General features: G+C 40.6%; 1 protein-coding gene across 4 annotated transcripts in view; it reads left to right on the top strand.

Annotated features, from left to right (window-relative positions):
- The window catches only part of ARL6 (ARF like GTPase 6), a 49129-nt gene extending 28353 nt beyond the window's left edge, over nt 1-20776 (top strand). For 2 of the 4 annotated variants that reach the window (XM_074983496.1, XM_074983495.1), the window contains exons 6-8: nt 266-360; nt 7706-7835; nt 14387-14538. In XM_074983496.1, the coding sequence (XP_074839597.1) occupies nt 266-360; nt 7706-7835; nt 14387-14522 (361 nt within the window). In that variant the 3' untranslated portion in view covers nt 14523-14538. Of the gene's footprint in view, nt 1-265; nt 361-7705; nt 7836-14386; nt 14539-15376; nt 15494-16530; nt 16587-19756 lie in introns of those variants that run through there. The other 2 variants (XR_012643877.1, XM_074983497.1) reach the window with 2 other exon arrangements.
- The last annotated feature ends 600 nt before the right edge of the window (nt 20777-21376 follow it).

The raw sequence follows: 21376 nt of genomic DNA, 5'->3' as shown, positions 1-21376 counted from the left end.
GCAAACCTTAGAGGCTGTGAAACTGTCAGTGTTTTTTATAGCAGAAAAATTACATTGTTAACCAGACTTCAGAAAGTGGCCTAGACTCTAAGGTTTCTAGCAAAAACTCTCGTTAGGTGGTAGAAAGAACGAGACAACTGTGCATGGGAAAGGAGTAAAGGAAAAGATTTGCACCTAGCATACTATGTGTGTTTGTTCTTTTGAAAGGCTTTTGTTGGTCAGTCTTGCTGAGAGCTTATAAATTTGCTTCTTTTATGTTATGCAGAGAAGGCCAGGCCATTATCTTTGTCATTGATAGCAGTGATAAATTAAGAATGGTTGTGGCCAAAGAAGAACTTGACACCCTCCTGAATCATCCAGGTGAGAAGACTATATTTTTCTTAACATCTTTAAGTTGCATTGTTTTAAACATAGAAGCTCTTGTTGTTATACATATTCACATTTTAAGATATTTTCTCTCCATTTTAACCATTGATAGGAGGTGCAATAAAAATAAAGTGGAATTCATATGATAAGCCAATATTTACTTTTAGGACATCAAAATTTAGTTCCTGATAAAATTGTTGTTAACCTCAGTAGGAGCTGGGTTAGGCCTTCTTTGGTCAATGGGGAGAACAGAAGTTAATAGTTGCTTTGAGGGATGGTTTTTAAAAGACAACATGGCTGTGTCTGTACGGGCAACTTCTGTCATCAAAACTGGGCTTTTGTTGACAAAACTCACTGAGCATCTACGTGGTTAAAGTGCTCTGTTGAGAGTCTGTCGACAAAACTCAGCTATTCAGCTGGTAGTACTATACATCTTTCTGATCAGATATAGCGCCTCTGTCGCTAGTGTTTTGTCGACAGAGTGCCTGTGTAGACACTTCTGTCGACAGAGAGGGCTTCCAGCTCCCCGGGCAGCCGAGTTTATAGTTTCCAGTCAGTCGTTCTGTTGAGAGAGGGCAGAGCAGTCAGAGTGGATTGCTCTGTCTATCTGCTCTTCTGTGTAGATGCTATCTGTCTATAGAAGTTTGACCAGGATTTCTCTGTTGGCAATGACCTCTGTCAACAGAAGCGTCTAGATGTAGCCCATGTGTTTTTATGTTCATCTGCAATGTCTGAAAGCATTTCCATTAAGACCATTAATTACTTCAGTGTACCTTTCTCTTAATGCTGTACCAGACTCCAGAATTGGTCTCTGAAGACATAAAATCACTAGGAATGTATTTTGTGACTTTGCAGCTAGGACTAGTGATGATTAAATGATTCCACAATTTTAAATTTCTAGGTGGGGAGGGATATACATGAAGATTTCTAAGGTTACATTTTGAAATAGGTTTTGTGGCTGTTTCCAAGGGGTATTGGTATTAAACCAATTTATGTGTGTAGTGTAGATTATCTGACTAATCACAAGAACATACTCTTTGCTGGAAGTTGAAAGTAAAACCACCATATAGACTAAATTTAGTTCCCAGTCTGACAGATTCTAACAGTTCAGTGGTGTGTTTATTCCTTGATCTATCGCAGTGAACAAGTTGTAGGGTAGGTTTCTGATGATATTGGTGAAAAGAAAGTTATTGTGGAAGCTAATGAAGATAATTCTGGGAGTTTTATTGGTGTAAAACTAAATCTGCTAGGTGAACAATTTCAAGAAGTTGATCAGCGTAACTGAGTTGGCTCTGTGAAATTTGATGACCTAAGGACAGACAATCCGGTACAAAAAGGAGACCCAAAAAGAACAGAGGGAATAACTCAAGGACAGTACCACAACTACTAAGAGAGCAGAATGTCAAGAAGAGTGACCTGTAATACCAAAGGCTACAGAAAAAGCCAGAAAAATTATACAAATTAATGTAACCTTGTTTCTGGGGATCACACTTGTGACCTTCTACGGGGCTGTATTTTCCATTGGCCCAAGAAATGAAATCTTGAATTTCTGCCTCATAGCATCATAAAACAATATGATAGAAAAATGTTTGTTTGGCTGTTAGGAACATTCATGGGACTACTAAATTGGTTGACAGTGCAAAAGAGTACATAAAAACAGCAGCAACCATCCTAGATGTAAGCATAGAAATCCTAGAAATGTAGGGCTCGAGAAGATCTCAGGAGGTTATCTAATCTGTTCCCCCATGCTGTGGTTTGAATAAATTTATCTCAACTCTCCTTGTCTGGTGTTTCTCTAATATGTTATTGAAAACCTCAAAGTATAGGAATCTAGACTAAACATGCCAAATTCTTTCAACTTTTCCTTATAGGTCATGTTTTCTAAACCTCTCACTGTCGTAAACTCTTTCATATCCAGCAGCTCTGGGACTAGGAGGTTGTAGGATATCAAAAAATTCTGGATAATAGAGCGGTATGCCTAGCAATACATAACACTAAAGAAAAACAAGATTAGATATTAAAGAAACAAAAATGTATGCAAAGTATTTTACCAAAAACAGTAGTATTGTACACTGTATTTGTATTTGCGTTCACTGTACTGTGCTTATGGAAAACATAACTAAAATTTACTTATGGTTAAAATGCCAGTTATTTTGAGAGTTCCAGATAATGAAATGCCAGATATGAAAGAGTTTACTGTATTTCTGTAGCTCTCCTCTGGAATGTGTCGAGTTTGTTCACTTGTTTCTTAAAGGGTGGTCTCCCAAACTGGACACAGTACTGCAGCCTGAGGCCTTATTTGTTCTGAGTACTGTGAAAGAAATAGTTCTCATCTCTCTCACACAACGTTCCTTTTAATACCTCACAGAATAGCATTTGCCTTTTTCACAAGAGCATGGCACGAACTTCAGACCCATAATAAACCACAGTCTTTTCTGCAGTACTGCTGTCAAGCCAATTATTTTCTATTTGTATTTGAGCATTTTTCTTTCCTAAGAGTATTACTTTGTATTTTAGTTTATTAAAATTACTCTTGATTTTTTTTAATCTCCAATTTATCAAAATCATGTAATTTGTAATCCTATTCTCCTGACATCTTACAACCACTCCCAGATTGCCATCCATAAACTTCACAGGTCTGCTCTCTATTCCATCCTCCAAACAGTTAATGAACAGATGACCAGACCCACAACAGACCCCGTATCTCATTTGATGTATCCTCTCAGTTGTACAGCAAACAATTTATAACTACCCAGAGTATGCTCTGGCAGCTAGATATGTGTGGCATCATAGCTTCCTCTAGCCAATATTTGTCTAGTTTGCTTATGAGATTGTTAAGTGGGACTGTGTCAAAACCTTACTGAGGTCCAAATTACAGTAAAAGCTTTATCTAGCACGTTGAGGAAATGGGTAAAAAGTCAATAGATCAAATATTCTAACTAAGAGTGATACTTACCAATGGAAAATATCAATTTTGAAATAATTTGAATACAGTAAAATAGTATACCTGTACTCACCAATCCAGTAGTAGTAGTACTGCACTGCAGAGTGGTTGGTTTCTTGAAGCACTTCACTGTATACAGGTAAAGTTTTCTATACTGTGGATTATCTTATGACATTATGTATCACTATGGGCAGCAGCTGCCCTACACTTAACAAAACTGTGCTGAACATGAGTTCATGCTTAATGATTCAGAAGGTATTTCAGGATTTTCAGTGCCTTAGAATCACCACTCTAAATGTCAGTTATCATTGTAGATACAGAAGGTGTAGAAGATTGGATTGAATCTGTAATGACCATACGACACACTTTGCAAGCTACTTTTTTGAATAAATCCCTGATATCAACTTGCTTGTCTCTGGCATAAAAGTAACGTGCAGGATGTGCAGTTGCATAACCTCCTGTGCAGTATGCTTGTCCTGGTTACTAGAATCAACATTTGTATTAGGAGCAAACAGAAAAGCCAGTTAATGGAACTTTCCAGTTGGTAAAGTGCTGGATAACGCAGCTTTTTACTGTCTTTTATCTTCAACTCCCTTCTTGCTGATTGTCCTGTCAGAGAGAGAAATTAGGGTTGTTTAACCATGGTTTGCTCTTAATAAATCCATTTTGGCTAATGCTTATATTCTAGGTTTGATTGTTTTGACTAAAGTTGTTTCAGATTGATTCAGGTAATACCTAGCTCAGACTAGTTTTGATATTTTACTGTGGCTGTTGCTTGGGTTGAAACCACTTTTCCCATGTGCCACAGCAGAAGGTAAAATTGGTGCATTTGAAAAAGATGTCCATAGATTTAAATTGAGACTAGTGTCTGGTGATCCCTTAACTGGTGTCAAGATAAGTGTTTCTCAAACTTTTTTAAAAAAGTACCCCCTTTTAAAAATTATAATTACCTCCCCAATTCTCTGATGTATCCACAGGGGTGCGCATACCACTGGTTGAGAAACATGGTCCTAAAGTAATCTGAGCTCTTGAAACTAGTGCCTTTCCAAACTACTGTATCATCTGTAGAAGTCAGATTTGTTTTGTATACCACCAGGTTACTCCTCAATTAGAAAAAAAAACTTACTGATTACAAAAACATGCAAAAATATCACCAATGGCTACTACTGACTACTTGCTGACTCTCCATCATCTTATTGTTAGATAAATGAATTAGAAGCATTGTGCTTACATTTCCACGTAAGGCATATGAAGCAGTAGAAACAAGTTATTGTCTGAATGAACTTTTTACATTGTACTAACTTGACTAGCGTTTTTATGTAGCCTGTTGTAAAACTAGGCAAATATCCAGATGAGTTAATGTGCCCCCGGAAGACCTTGGTCTACCCTTAAGGGTACATGTACCCTTGGTTGAGAAACACTGGTCTAGAATTCAGAATCAATGTCCCCTGAAGGTTCGCTAGCAGAGGGTTACATATCTTAAGATAACGTATGAGCTTATGTCTTTCAGGCTTTAGGGTGGGGTGCTTGAGGAGGCAAAGTCAGTTTTCACTTTGATATCTTTATTTGTTTTAAAAGATGCATATAGGCGTGTGCCCTGAGATTACAGTAAGTGGGAGTGTTGTGAAAATGAAAACATTTAAAAAATACTACTATAATAATTGGATAACTCACATACTACAAATAGTGAGGCTTTTAATGACCACTCTTCTCAGTTATATTTTTGTTATGACCTTGTTCTACAGCAGTTAAGATCCTCAGTGCTCTCTACTGGGTGTTAGCTTGCACAGATACCCAGTCTTGGGTTACTTGAACTGTCCCCGGGCAGCCGTGACCAGCTGCTCGTGGCCACTGGGTGCTGTGTTACCTCAGCCCCTCCAGGCCCCAACTTGCCTATTCTCACCTTGTCCCAGCCTGCCCTCTCCGGGCACTGGGGACACAGGTGCCACCTCCTCATGCAGGGTTTACATATATTGCTGTGATGGCCCTTTTGGGGCACTGGGTAGTGTAACCGAGTTAGCTAGTTCTTTATGTGCGATAAACGATGCTGCTGAAGCAGGCACTCCGTGGACAGGCTATGCCATTCCCTCCCACATGTGTATGGGGTGCCCCATCTACACTGGGAGCAGTGTGGGGTGAGGATGAGGACATGGGTCCATTGAGTGCGGGGTCCTGCACCAGGTGCAGCCTGAGCTCCTGGGGGGGCGGTTGGGAGGGCAGCGATCCCTCCAGCAGTGGGGTGTGTGGGTCCCCTGTGGCTGTCTTCCCCTACCTGGCCAGCCATACAACCTCAGGGCGTGTCGATCTGGTGGCTGGGTTCGGGCTTATGTTTCCCCACCCCAGGGAACAGGCTGGAGGATGGGGGTTTGCCCAGACGGGGGGGTCCCTGTGTGGGTGGTGTGTGGGCCATGCATGGCTGGTCCATTCCTGAGACACTCCCTGTGGATGTGACCCACACAGCACTGTCTGCGGATGTGGGTGCTGGCTGTTACTTACATGTGGGCCTGAGTGCTGGGCTGGCACTGCTGTGAGGGACCCCTGAGGTCAGGGCATGGCTGACCTGCTCAGGGGATGGAGGGTTTGCTGTGAGCCCATCCCTGTCTCCCTTCATGGCCCCTCTGTGGGTGGGTGTGGGAAGGTGTGGGCGCCTGGCCCGTGTCCCTGTTCGCATGGTGTTGCCTTGGTGTGCCGGGATTTGTGGGACTCACTGCCACTTTAAGGGCATCTGGAGCACTGGGCCAGAGAGCTATGCTAGTGCTGTGTTGAGTGTCTTCACACTGCCTGCAGCTGTTGCCGTGGCAGGCTGGTCTTTCAAAAAAGAGGCTCGTGAAACATCTATGTGCCTTTTCTTCTAGAGGAATCTTCTGGAAGAGGGCACTCTTCCTGAAACAGGAGCAGACTCTGGAGTCTGGAAGAGATGCTGTGTTCTTCTGGATTCCTTCTGGAAGAACGAATTTTGTGGTTAGACACTCCCAGAATCTTCCGGAAGAACACTGCCTTCCGGATGAATTTGCCAGTGTAAATGCGGCTGTACTGTTTGATTTTGCTAAGCCATCCTGATTTCTGAATGTTAGAGTTGTCAGGGTGCAAAGGAAACATAGTTTTCAGCTATTATGAAGAAAGGTGAAGAGTGGGTTTTTTTGTTTGTTTGTTTGTTTTTAAATAAACACCCAAGCCACTTCAGAATTGTGAGACTTGCTACTCAGCAAAGGAGACCAGTCTGTGCATTCCAAGTTTAAACACATACTGTAATGAAACATGAGTGAGCAGTCCTTTAAGGCATATATTTTTTTGAAAAATTATTTCTTTTTTTTAGTGCTGCTTACTTCCTATTCCTTGAAGCTTAGGGAGAAGCTATGCCCCAATTGTTCACTGCAAATTCTGATGTTCAGAGGAAAGAGTAGTGTCTTCCTATCAAGATTTGGATATTATATTCATATGTAGTCTTTATCTTCTCCTGCAATGTGCCAATCTCTTCTTGATCGTAGCACAGGTATTCCATAGCTAGACTTGCTCTTACCCAGTTTTTTGTTAAAGGACTGCGTTTTCTTTCAGTGACTCAAATATTCTATAGGTGTGGGCATGTTAATAAATGCTGAGTGAATTCTCACTGGCTTTTCTGCATCTGCAGCATAAAGACATTTCTCCATGTTCTTGAGTGTATTTAAGTATGGCAAGTCAATTGCCAGAGTGAGCTCCGAGTTCCGGCTACTAGCTGAGGAAAAACTACTGGGAAATGGACCTTTGTTCAAGCTCAGGAGGGATATGGGAATTACCAGAGACATATTGTCCATTTTTTGTAGGCTTCAGAGAAAGTAATGGGCATTTTCCAGAATACCTGAGGCTGTCTTGGGCTATCCTAATTCAAAACAATCAAGCAGTCATTTAAGCACTTGAAAGACTAACAAAATAATTTCTTAGGTGGTGAGCTTTCGTGGGACAGACCTGCTTATTCAGATCATAGCCTTACCAGAACAAAGTCTATATATTAAGCACAGAGGTCCAAAAACTGTTACAGTTGCAGGGTATGAAATCTTAGTTGAATCAATATTATGACTATTTCTATACCCAGTCCTTCACTAAATAGTGAAGATATGATTGGAAGCTATGATTTGACACTGAGATATTCCTCTTTTTCACCAACAACCATAAACTGCAGCCATAAATGTGTTTTGAGTTGGGGAGGGATTCCAAAACTCACCAGAAAACTTGTGAACACTCCCAAAACAAGAGGCTGAGGCCACGTGACTGAGCAGTATGCATCTTGGTAGGATAAAATCTTCAAAGAACTACAATGACCAGTATCTCTTTTATTGTTCATGTTGTTTTGTTACTTGCAAACGATGATTAGTATTTACAAATATTCTGGTATTCCTTGTTTTTGTTTATGCTTAGATATAAAACATCGTAGAATACCTATCTTGTTCTTTGCTAACAAGATGGACTTAAGGGATGCAGTATCATCTGTGAAAGTATCTCAGTTACTGTCTTTAGAGAACATCAAAGATAAACCATGGCATATCTGGTAAAGTACCATTACCTCACCATTTTTGTTGTTGATTGAAGGCTTTTTAACCATACTTGTGATGAAATCTGATTGAAAAACTATTTAATTTGTAAAATAATGTAGATTTGGGCTAGAAAAATTTACCAGAAATCTCCTAGCCAGAGACTAATAAGAGGGGTTACCCTGCTGAAGGTTGTGAGCAATGTCCAAGTGGGAAGAAGTGCCCCTCTGAATTATTGCTGAGGAGTGAAATGGTGGTCGATTTTTACCAGAGTGGTGCAGTCACTCCCTCTCGTGCAGTATAGGTTTATGAGTATCCATTGTGAAACTGATCAGAATCTTGGTAATTTCACGCTGCAACTATTTTGGAAAGCTATCCTAAAACATGCAGTGGAGTCATCCGTGTACAGATGAAGATAGCACCACATCAGTTCACATTTGGAAAGTTATCCCTGCAGTCACAAACACTAGAAATTTTTATATGATTTTTTTTCCCCTGAACTTGATGGCTTATGTCACCCTTCACTAAGAAAATCTTTGCATTTGTAGTGGAAGCTATCAGAGGTGTGAATAGGGTTTGTAACTTCCAGGAACTAACTTTATTTGAATCTGTGGATGTGACTAGATCATGAGACTGTTAAGTGTGTCTATACTGCAGTGAGAAACTGTGAGCAGACTCCCGCTTGAGCCCAACCTCTATTTTGACTACACCCAATTCTATCTGACTAGGGCCCGGACCCCGATATCCTCTGAGTTGGGGAGGTTCTAGCCCAACCCCATCATTTTGCAGTGTTGAAGCATCTTAGATCTAGGACTCCCAGCCTGAGGTCCTGAGAGTCCACTAGCTCTATTCCACTATCCCATTGACTGGTGTTCTTTGTCCTCTCCATCCCAAGAGTAGCCATTCAACTCCAAGGGAATAAAAGCAACCTCCCCTGTTCAAATACAGCAGCTGAGCACATTTAACCCAACCATTTTATTTTGCCTGCTGAACTGCAAACTCAGTGAACCTGAGAACATAAGAACCAAAGGTCCATCTAGCCCAGTATCCTGTCTGCCAACAGTAGCTAGTGCCAGGTGCCCCAGAGGAGGTGAACCAAAGACAATGGTCAAGCGATTTGTCTCCTGCCATCCATCTCCCGCCTTCGACAAAAGGCTAGGCACCATACCTTACCCCTTGCTAATAGCCATCTGTGGACCTAACCTCCAAATATTTATTGAGCTCTTTTTTACACTGTGTTAGAGTGCTGGCCTTCACAGCGTCCTCTGGTAAGGAGTTCCACAGGTTGACTGTGCGCTGTATGAAGAAAAACTTTCTTTTATTAGTTTTGAACATGCTACCCATCAATTTCATTTGGTGTCCTCTAGTTTTTATATTATGGGAACAAGTAAATAACTTTTCTGTATTCACTTTCTCCACACCATTCATGATTGTATATACCTCTATCATATTGCCCCTCAGTCTCCTCTTTTCTAGACTGAAAAGTCCCAGTCTCTCTAGCCTCTCCTCATATGGAACCCATTCCAAACCCTTAATCATTTTAGTTGCCCTTTCCTGAACCTTTTCTAACGCCAGTATATCTTTTCTGAGGTGAGGAGACCACACCTGCACGCAGTACTCAAGGTGTGGGCATACCATAGTTTTATATAGGGGAAGTAAGATATTCTTCATCTTATTTTCTATCCCTTTTTTAATTATTCCTAACATCCTGTTTGCTTTACTGACTGCCGCTGCACACTGCGTGGATGTTTTCAGAGAACTATCCACTATAATTCCAAGATCCCTTTCCTGATCTGTTGTAGCTAAATTTGCCCCCATCATATTGTATGTATAATTGGGGTTATTTTTCCCAATGTGCATTACCTTACACTTACCCACATTAAATTTCATTTGCCATTTTGCTGCCCAATCACTGAGGCCGTGTCTATGCTAGCCCCAAACTTCGAAATGGCCACGCAAATGGTCATTTCGAAGTTTAGTAATGAAGCACTGAAATGCATATTCAGCGCTTCATTAGCATGTGGGCAGCTGCAGCACTTCGAAATTGACACGGCTCGCCTCCGCGCGGCTCGTCCCGACGGGGCTCCTTTTCGAAAGGACCCGCCTACTTCGAAGTAGGTGGGGTCCTTTCGAAAAGGAGCCCATCGGGATGAGACCCGCGGAGGTGAGGCGCGTCAATTTTGAAGTGCTGCGGCTGCCCACGTGCTAATGAAGTGCTGAATATGCATTTCAGCGCTTCATTACTAAACTTCGAAATGGCCATTTGCGTGGCCATTTCGAAGTTTGGGGCTGTTGTAGACGTAGCCTCAGTTTGCTGAGATCTTTTTGAAGTTCTTTACAGTCTGCTTTGGTTTTGACTATCCTGAACAGTTTGATGTCATCGGCAAACTTTGCCACCTCACTGCTTACCCCTTTCTCTAGATCGTTGATGAATAAGTTGAACAAGATTGGTCCCAGGACTGACCCTTGGGGAACGCCACTAGTTACCTCCTTCCATTGTGAAAATTTACCATTTATTCCTACCCTTTGTTTCCTGTCTTTTAACCAGTTCCCAATCCATGAAAGGATCTTTCCTCTTAGCCCATGACCACCTAATTTACATAAGAGCCTTTGGTGAGGGACCGTGTCAAAGGCTTTCTGGAAATCTAAGTATACTATATCTACTGGATCCCCCCTCTGTCCGCATGCTTGTTAACCCCTTCAAAGAACTCTAATAGATTAGTAAGACACGACTTCCCTGTACAGAAACCATGGTGACTTTTGCCCAACAAATCATGTTCCTCTACGTATCTGACAATTTTATTCTTTACTGTTGTTTCTACTAATTTGCCTGGTACTGACGTTAGACTTACCGGTCTATAATTTCTAGAGTCTCCTTTAGAGCCCTTTTTAAATATTGGTGTTATATTAGCTGTCTTCCAATCATTGGGTACCAAAACTGATTTAAAGGATAGGTTACAAACCACTGTTAACAGTTCCACAATTTCACATTTGAGTTCTTTCAGAACCCTTGGGTGAATACCATCCGGTCCCGGAGACTTGTGACTGTTTAGCTTATCAATTAGTTCCAAAACCTCCTCTAATGACACTTCAGTCTGGGACAGTTCCTCAGATTTGTCACCTAAAGGACAGCTCAGATTTGGGAATCGCTCTAACGTCCTCAGCTGTGAAGACTGAAGCAAAGAACTCATTTAGTTTTTCCGCAATGGCATTATCTTTCTTGATTGCTCCTTTTTATGTCTCTATCGTACAGGAGCCCCACTGCTTTCTTAGCAGGCTTCCTGCTTCTAATATACTTAAAAAACATTTTACTATTGTTTTTTGAATTTATGGCTAACTGTTCCTCAGAATCTTTTTTGGCTTTTCTTGTTGCATTTTTACATTTAATTTGGCAGTGTTTATGTTCCTTTCTATTTTGATCACTAGGATTTGACTTCTACTTTTTAGAAGATGCCTTTTTATCTCTCACTGCCTCTTTTACATGGTTGTTAAGCCATGGTGGCTCTTTTTTAGGTCTCTTACTGTGTTTCTTAATTTGGGGTATACATTTAAGTTGGGCCTCTAATATGGTATCTTTGAAAAGTTTCCACGCAGCTTGCAGGGATTTTACTCTAGTTACTCTACCTTTTAATTTCTGCTTAACTAACCTCCTCATTTTTGTGTAATTCCCCTTTTTGAAATTAAATACCAGAGTGTTGGACTGTTGAGGTGTTCTTTCCAACACAGAAATATCAAATGTTTATTATGTTATGGTCACTATTTCCAAGCAGTCCTGTAATAGTTACCTCAGGGACCAGATCCTGTGTTCCACTCAATACTAAATCAAGAATTGCATCTCTGCTTGTGGGTTCCTGTACCAGCTGCTCAAAGAAGCAGTCACTTAAGGCATCACGAAATTTTCTCTTTGAATCCCTTCGTGAGGTGACATGTACCCAGTTAATATGGGGATAATTGAAATCCCCCATTGTTAGTGAGTTTTTTATTTTGATAGCCTCTCTAATCTCCCTTAGCATTTCAGCATCACTATCACTGTCCTGGTCAAGTGGTCGATAATATATCCCCAGTGCTATATTCCCATCAGAGGAAGGAATGCTATCCATAGTGATTCTGTGGAACATTTTGATTCATTTAGGATTTTCATTTCATTTGATTCTATATTATCTTTCACATACAGTACCACTCCGCCACCCGCTCGACCCATTCTGTCCTTCCGATGTATTTTATATCCCAGTACAATAGTGTCCCACTGATTGTCCTTATTCCACCAGGTTTCCATGATGCCTATTATGTCAATCTCCTCCTTTGATATAAGGTACTCTAATTTACCCATCTTATTAGACAGACTTCTAGCATTTGTATAAAAGCACTTCAAAAAACTACCACTATTCATATGCCTGCCCTTCCCTGACATATTGGAATCTTTTATATGTGATTTTTTTTTTCTCATCTGATCTGATTTTTTCTCATCTACTCTGTCATCTCCCTTCTTCTCTTTCTGACTAAATTCTAGAGCAGGCGTGTCCAGCCCGCTGGCCACATGCGGCCCTGGACAGCTAGTAATGCGGCCCCACAAGATCGTAAACTTTTAACATTATTATGTGATTTATATACATTAACTATATTATATTATATATATTATATGCGACCCAAGACAATTCCTCTTCACTCAGTGCAGCCCAGGCAAGCCAGAAGGTTGGACACCCATGTTCTAGAGAATCTCTGTCAATGGAGTCTCGCCTAAGAGAAGTCTCCGTCTGATCCACGTGCTTCTCCGCACCAATCGGCTTTCCCCCATCTCTTAGTTTAAACACTGCTCTACGACCTTTTTTATGTTTAATGCCAGCAGCCTGGATCCACCTTGGTTTAGGTGGAGCCCATCCTTCCTATATAGGATTCCCCTACCCCAAAAGTGTCCCCAGTTCCTAATAAATCTAAACCCTTCTTCCCTACACCATCATCTCAGCCACGCATTGAGACTCTGAAGTTCTGCCTGCCTACCTGGCCCTGCGCGTGGAACTGGCAGCATTTCTGAGAATGCCACCATAGAGGTCCTGGACTTCAGTCTCCTTCCTAGCAACCTAAATTTGGCCTCCAGGACATCTCTCCTACCCTTCCCTATGTCATTGGTAGCTGCATGTACCACGACCACCGGCTCCTCCCCACTACTGCATATAAGTGTGTCTAGATGCCTCGAAAGATCCGCAACCTTCTCACCAGGCAGGCAAGTCACCATATGGTTCTCCCGGTCATCACAAACCCAACTATCTATATTTCTAATGATCGAATCACCCACTACTAACACCTGCCTCTTCCTAACAACTGGCGTTCCCTCCCCTGGAGAGGTATCCTCGGTGCGAGAGGGTCCCATAGCACCCTCTGGAAGGAGGGTCCCAACTATGGGATGGTTTCCCTCTGCCTCCATTTACTGCTCTCCTTCCCTGAGCCTTTTATCCTCCTTAGCAGCATTGGGGCTGTCAGATTGGAGGTGGGACAGCCCTACTATGTCCTGGAAAGCCTCATCAACATAGCTCTCTGCCTCCCTTAGCTCCTCCAGTTCAGCCACCCTGGTCTCCAAAGCCCGCACTCGGTCTTTGAGGACCAGGAGCTCCTTGCATCAAGTGCACGCATAAGCCACCCGCCCACAGGGTAGGTAATCTTACATATTACACTCGACGCAATAAACAGGATAGCCCCCGCTCTGCTGCTGCTCTTCTGCCTCCATTTCCTCCTCTGATTTAATTTAATTCTACATGGGGTTCTTAAGTAAAAGTTTCAGATGGGGATGTTATAAAAGATTTAAGGATGTTAGAAGTAACTAGCTCCCTGTAAGCTCCCCCTCTAAACTCCCCTCTCAAAACTTCTGCCTGTTAGTAGTCGGCCTGTTTGCAAGGGCCCTGGTCGCTTGCCAGCAGGGTTTAAAAGGCTCTGGCCTTCCTGATAGCCCCTCCCTCTGGCTACAGCTCAGCCAATCAGCACAGAGGTTTAGAATTCAAACCTAATCAAGGCTCACAGCTTCCAGCTGCTAGCCTGAGCACATGGCCTTTCAAGCAGACAGCTCAGCACTCCAAACAAACAGACAAACAAGCCCAGAACCCCCAAACACAAACACCCACACACTCTAGACAGCCACTTACCGGAAGGTGCTGTAGTTTGCCTCCTCCTTCACCAGGAGAGCCCCTCTCAAAACTCCCGCCTGTTAGCAGTCGGCCTGTTTGCAAGAGCCCTTGTCACAAGCCTTCTGCGTTTGGATTGGCTACTGACCACAAGAAGTCCCATCAATAATCCCAATGGAGTTTGAAAAGCCTAGTTGTTGCTTTAGGAATATTGTTTATTTCCTCCACTGTTTGGGTAAATAACACACCTGGTCACCTCAGAAACCTCAGACACAGTTGACTTTCCAACACCAAACTGATTAGCAACAGACCTAAAGCAGTCAGGGATAGTCAAGTTGCAAATGATTATGACAGTCTACTTCTGTACTGATATGGCGAACTGGCTGTGTGTGTTATGAGCCTAAAGGGTTAGTGCAATCTGCTTGCATGCTCCATAAATGTAGTTTACTTCACAGGAAACTGCTGGACCCACTGCTGGGCATCCCAGATCCATGTGACTATGTGACCACACCAATCTGTGCCTGTGGCCCTAGTCCGCAAGCACCCTTCTGCATAGGGATCAGCAGCACCTTTACCAAGAGTAATGAATGACATCTCTTTATTGTGAAAGTTATTTTTGTTATATAACTTCACTCAGATATAAAATAATGTAAAACTTTAGCGCCTACAAGTCCACTTAGTCCTGCTTCTTGTTTGGCCAGTCACTGAGACAAACAAGTTTGTGTATATTTGAGTGATTGTACTGCTTGCTTCTTATTTACAGAGCTAACTGAAAGTGAAAACAGGTTTTCACATAGCATGTTTGTAACTCTTGCAAGTTTTTTATGTGCCAGATACGTTAAAGATTTATGTGTCCCTTCGTGATTCAGCCACCATTCCAGAAGACATGCTTTTGGTGCTGCTGCTTATGCTCATTAAAGTGTTTAATTAAATTTGTGACTGATCTTCTTAGGCACAGGCATGGGGGAATTGTATGTCTCCTGTTTTACCAGTCTTTTGGAATATATTTCATGTTATAGCAGAGTTTACAAAATGCAAAGAAGGTATCAATGTGAGATTTTTAAAAATAGCGCTATAGCATGTGACTCAGGGATTAAGAATTTGAAGTGTCCTTCTGAACCCTAAGAGGGAGGAGTTGTGGAGCAAACTTTCAGAAGTCTTAAAAGAGCAACACTCTGATGCAGAAACAATAGACCCTGAACCATCAAAAGAAGAAAATCACCTTTCTGCTGGTGGCATCTGACTCAGATGACGACCAAAATGTGTCAGCCGGCTCTGCTTTCTGTCATTATCAGGCAGAAACAGTCATCAGCATAGATGTTAATCTCTGGAATGGTGGTTGAAGCATGAAGGAATATATGAATCTTTAGCACATTTTGGCAGGTAAACCTTGCAGTGCTGGCTACAACACTGCCATGTTGTGCCATGAAATTGCTGTCTTTCAGGTGACAAAGTGAACAGGAAGTGGGCAGCATAATGTTCTGCAAATAGTAACTCAACTTGTTTATCTGAGCAATTGGCTGAACAAGAAAGAGATGTGAGTGAACTAGTAGGCTCTAAAGGTATGCACTCTTTGATTTTATTTTTTAAATGCAGCTTTTTTGTACATAATTCTATATTTGTAAATTCTGTTTCATGTAAGAAATTGCACTCCAGTAGTTGCATTAGCTGAATTGAAAAATACTGCCTTTTGTTTACAGTGCAAATATTTGTAACCAAAAATAAAGCACTGTACACTTTGTATTCTATTATAGTTGAGGTAAAAATGCAGAAAACATCCAATATATTTAAATAATGATTGTCTATTATTTAACTGCACAATTAAACTGAATATTTTGCACATAAACTGGCATACTTGAAAATTCACCTTTTTGTATCTATTGCTAGCCCTCCTCTACTTGCACAGTTTGCATATGAATAACATGGGTACAGTGTTTTCGGCGTTTGATGTTTGCAAAAGGATCAAAGATCGTATATGTTAGCCTTTGCCCAAATTCCTTTATTAATGGATTAAGAATAGCCAAAATTGTGGCCCACCTCATCTGCTGTGCTAAATTAATCTCTGCAGCAAAAAGAGGAGTCATAAGTAGCCAGTTACAGTTTCTTGATTCTAATGCTTAGTCTGTATTAGTCTGGTGTAGCCAGCCATTCGCCTACATCAGATGACAGTGGTCTTTAATACCAAGTGGGGATTACCAGTGTATGCCATATTATCTAATCACACCTCCTCTCCAACCTCTGAGTGGCCCCTATGTCTGAGCCAGGTGGAGGAATGCATGTTAATTCACTCTTTCTGCAGAAGTTATTTTTTATAACCTTGTCCACAAAGGGAAATATTTGTAGCAGAATAACTGTCTTGGTATATTGCAGAATAGAGAAAATATTCTGGGTTAGTGTTGGCCCAGAGCAGCTATGCTAGAATAGTTTTAGCAAAATAGTTAAATTTTCCTACGTAGGTACATCCTTCTTGTTAAAGAATAATATGCCAGACACTGGTACATGCATTTGGAGATACTCTGGTGTACTTATCACGTAGTTTACAAAATTCAGATGTGTTAACCACTCATGGCTTTTATACTGTAGTCTCTGTTTATTACAGTGCTAGTGATGCACTTAAAGGAGAAGGGTTACAAGAAGGTGTAGATTGGCTCCAAGGTAGGTCAAATCTAATTCTATTATTTCCATTCCACTAGATCTTGTTTTCATTTTGTAAGTTTTCTTTTATTTCATTTGTCTTGTTTCTATCTATTTCTGCTCTCAGATCAAATCACACAGTGAGTACCAGACCAACCTGATATTTTACCCTTTGGGTTTTTTTGTTTAATTTTTGTTTTTATGATTCTCTGCAGCTAGGGCCATTCTAGGAGAAATTATCTCTTTTTTTAAAAAAAACTTACATAAACCAAAAATTACAGGATATTCTTTGAAGAAAAAGATACGCTAACCTAAAAATTCACGTGCGTTCTTGGGATTGGGTCTTGCAGTCTAGGACTCTCTTGGTTGTGGTCAAGAAGAGGTACAATGTGCTTTTGAATCTTTATGTTCCACATGGTGCCTTAATTTATTTCCATAGTAACCTTATTTATCATGCTCCGGTGTTCCTTATTTCTTTTTTCCTCCATATTTTACTGTCTGTTTCAAATGTTGAGTGAACAGGCTGAGCAGTTTCTAGAGGAGCTGGGACTCATAAGCCAGCTTAATTGTACATGAGCATTATCAAACAATCTTGAATACCAAATATTTCCTAGCTGTATCATAGGTGACTTTTTTCTTTCACTCCAGCCATGTTAGTTAGGGGTGGTTCTTTCTCTTCTGAAGTGAATGGGAGTCTTTCCATTGAGTTCAGCAGCAGAAGGATTAGGCCTTGGAAGAATAGCCTATCTCTGGAGGCAAGAGAAGGCTATGAAAATGTATTGTATGGTGTTAAATGCATTTTTAATTACATGAAAGCTGAAGAAATCTCGGGCCCTTGTTCTGTATTTTTTGTTGAAGCCATACAACAGGTTTCATATAAACACCCTGAACTTCTAAATGGACTATGTCAATTTAAAATCTAGTCACTTAAAAAAAAAAAATGTTAAAAGTAGAGCTGGCCAACACAAGAGTTTCCAGCTAATAGTAAAGTTCATGGTATTAATATTTGTAGACAGAAAACATTTCCACAACCTGGGAGTCCTGCAAAAAAAAAAAAGTCAATTCTATCCTGCAGTCACCAGGTTTCTCCCCAGAGTCTGCAACTCTGGGGAAGCAACATACCAGTCCAGAAGTCCTGGGGCTTCTGGCCAAGAAAAGTCTACATGGCACAAGTGACCTAGAACAGGATTTTCTGGCTCCTTAGGAAGTACCCTTGGCATTTCTAAGATATGTCTACATTATGATTAAAACTCCTGTGTCAGCTGATTATAAAATTGGGATGTAGAAGTTCTGGCTCATCCTAGAGGCCACTTCCGAGACCCACTCCCCTCACAGAGTAGTCTCTTACAATACACTCAGACTGATACTTCCTAGAGTACCTATTTCTCTGGAGTGTTGTCAGGATTACTTGGTTGATTTATTAATATTTGTGCCATGGTTGGAAGGTGTTAAACACTAACTGTAAACTTATATGAAATCCTTCTGAGACTATTTAGTAAAAGAAATGCAATTCTTGTTTGGGTCCAGGATTAATGAACCAAAGATAGTGATACGTTTACATTATACAGATCATGTCACATGCAGCATTGCCATAATTACATAGATGGTGTAAGATTTGCACTACCCAGCATTTTGATTTTCATTTCTTACATGCAGTCTGTGTACACCTGTGAGTTTGGATAGTGCTTAGCAGAGTGAGTCCGATTTTTGTTTTGATTGAGTGCTACTGCTAAAAACCAAGTAAAAACAAAAAATCCCCAGTCCTACATTTAATTTTCCTCACTCTAATGCATGCTTCTGAAATTTAGTCATTATAAGAAATTATTATAACTTAAAATAACTTGGTTTAAATACACTTGGGAACACAAGTCAATATTTGTGGAATGCTTTCTATAAAGAGCAGTGAAGTCCTGTGGCACCTTATAGACTAGAAGATATTTTAGAGCATAAGCTTTCATGGGCAAAGATTAAACAGGTCTTTGCCCATGAAAGTTTATGCTCCAAAATATCTGCTAGTCTATAAGGTGCCACAGGACTTATTGTTCTCGAAGATACAGACTAATACAGCTATCTCTCTGATATAAAGAGCATGTAATTTGCTGCCCCCATTTTGGTGTTCACTTCTGAGCAAGCCACTAGGTGGCAGTAGTGATCCAAAATCCATTACAACTAAAGTAAGTAGTTTTAGGAGGTAGCCATCACAAATAATAAGCAGTCCTATAGCACCTTAAAGATTAATGAATTTGTTAGTTCTTAAGGGTCCACAGGACTTACTGTTATTTGTGAAACCAAAGTAAATGTTGATCTTTAGCAAAAAAAATTCTCTTATAGACCCTCACTGTCTTCATATTATCAGAAATCTATGAAACATTCCCTTTTGGGTTTGCAATTTTTTATCCATGGTCTTTACCCAAAGGTTGAAGCTAACTTCTCGCCCCCATTCTGCCCCACAAAGTAAAATAGTGTGACTAAATACAGGTTTCATTTCTGAATCAAAAGGGTAAAAACTTTTTCCTTTATGATTCTTTTTTTTAAACCAGACTACAGCAACCCACCTGAAGTTTGGCAGATGTATGTGAAGCAAATTTAGCCCCCATTGAGGAAGGGATTGAGTATTGCCACGTACTCAGAAAAAAATACCAGTTTTATTTAAGGAAGTTATATGCACAAGTTACTGAAGAACACATCAAAACATTGCTAAGAGGTGTCATTTGGCAACAGTTTTGTGAAATGTGGTCAGTAGGGGCAAGCTGCCTTTTCATGCACATTTCCATAATAGCTCTGACAGACTGAAGTTGAGTTGTATAGTTTATAAGCTGTTCAAGAACTAAGCTTTTACGGAGCTCAGTTAAATAGAGGTCCAGAACTTTCAGCCAGAGTTGGAATGCATGCTTGTTTACCTTTCTGTGTATGTTATTACCATGATCCAGACAGTCACATAAAGTGCAGAAAGGAATAAAATAATTCTGTGGTAGATTCTTTCTGTTTAAATGATAGTTTTTGGAAAAATTGTTTATTCAGAGATGAATCTCAGAAATAGACCAGCTAGGTGCAAGCTGAAGGTGCAAACTTCAATTTTTCCATCTTTATGATGTAATTTTGTAACAAATATGTCGGTTTTCTTTAGGGATGACAGTTCCACTAAGTACAGTATTTTTAATGTGAGGCTGACTTTTTCTTTTTATTACCAGATCAGATCCAAGCAACGAAGACATGAGAGGCCAGTAAGATAAAAGATCTGTCATACGTTAACTGTGGCAATAGTTATAGAAGCCCCTGGAACTGAAGGAAGTCTTCAAACAAACAAAAATCTAAATACAGTGCATTGGTTGTTTCCTTTCATTATCTTTTACAAGGGGCCAAGGGAAGTAAGCTTTTTAGAAAATGTAGTGCCTCAGGTATGTACATAAATGATTTAAATTACATCTTTGCTAAGTCTGGAGAGAATACTAAAGCTAAAAATACATACTAAATAAGCATCTGCAGTCATTTAAGTTTTATTGTGAAATACAGTTTTAAGGTAATCATTTAAATATGCAGATTTTCAAAATTATTTTTGTGCCTCCATAATTTTTTGAGTGTCAAACTTGACACCTTTCAAGGAAGCCTTTTTCAAATAATGGATACAGTAGAACACCTATTTACATGATTTTGACTTGAGCATTACTTGGATTAATGCAAGCCGAAATTGTGAGTGGTGGGGAGCCAGGAACCAGGTGGCTCCCGCCTCGGTTTCCTGGCTACAAGGAGTGATGGGGAGCTGGAAACCTGGTGGGAGCCTGGCTCTCCTCTGCACCCAGCTCCAGAGAATGGTGGGGAGCTAGGAACCAGATGCTTGCCAGTTGCAGGAGCCAGAAAGTTTACCAGTGCAGCAGCGCTGGTCAGTCTCCTGGGTCCCCCAATTTGTGCAAAATCCAACTTACACGTGGTTGCCTGGGAACACAACCTACGTGTAATTCAGGGTTTTACTGTATGCAACACTTCTTGAAAATTAAGTTCTGCTAAAGTGTATTAGAAAGGACACTCAATCAGTAGTCACTTCTGAAATCTTGTCCCCTAGTATTAGCTTTTTAAAATACTTCTGTAACATTGTCTGTTAAAATGTGGTGTGTGTTTGTTATAAATGATTGCAGATGTTTTTAAGGAATTGCTTGTAATGTAATATAACCAGCTGTACAGACACTCCTATCAATAAAGTATGATATACAACATGTTTTGAAGTTGAAATGTTTCTGTCATACTCATTTGATGGCACTCAATTTTGAATTGTTAAAATTTAATCTATTTTTTTAATTTTGTCTTCCTTCCTTTTCAGAGAATGGAATGTTATAATAGAATCAAATTTCATTTGCATAAAGCAGTGTTTGCTAAACTTTCATATAAGTTACACCTCTGTGCCTGGCACTTCAGGAAACTACCATTGAAACTTGCATTTTGAAAATGCATTTTTTCCAGCCTATTAGCACGTTCTCCTTGTCTACACGAGCCTCTTCTGTATGTTAATGAACGGATTCGAAAGATGCTAATGAGGTGCTGCCATGAGTATGCAGCGCCTCATTCGCATAACGGCAGCTGCGGCAATTCAAAAGTGCGTCTTTCCAATCGCGCACTGCCCATGGAGACGGGGACCTTCCGAAAGGACACCCCTAGTTTTCAAAAGCCCGTTCTTCCTATCTGGTGTTAGGAAGAAGGGGCTTTCGAAAACTGGGGGGTCCTTTCGGAAGTTCCCCATCTCCACAGGCATTGTGCAATTTGACAGCCACACTTTCGAGTCGCTGTGGCTACCATTATGCTAATGAGGCACTGCGTAT

Source organism: Carettochelys insculpta, chromosome 1 (genome assembly GCF_033958435.1).
Source record: "Carettochelys insculpta isolate YL-2023 chromosome 1, ASM3395843v1, whole genome shotgun sequence".
NCBI lineage: Eukaryota > Metazoa > Chordata > Testudines > Carettochelyidae > Carettochelys > Carettochelys insculpta.
The sequence above is the reverse complement of the archived record's forward strand: the minus strand, read 5'-3'. Positions and strand labels throughout refer to the sequence as shown.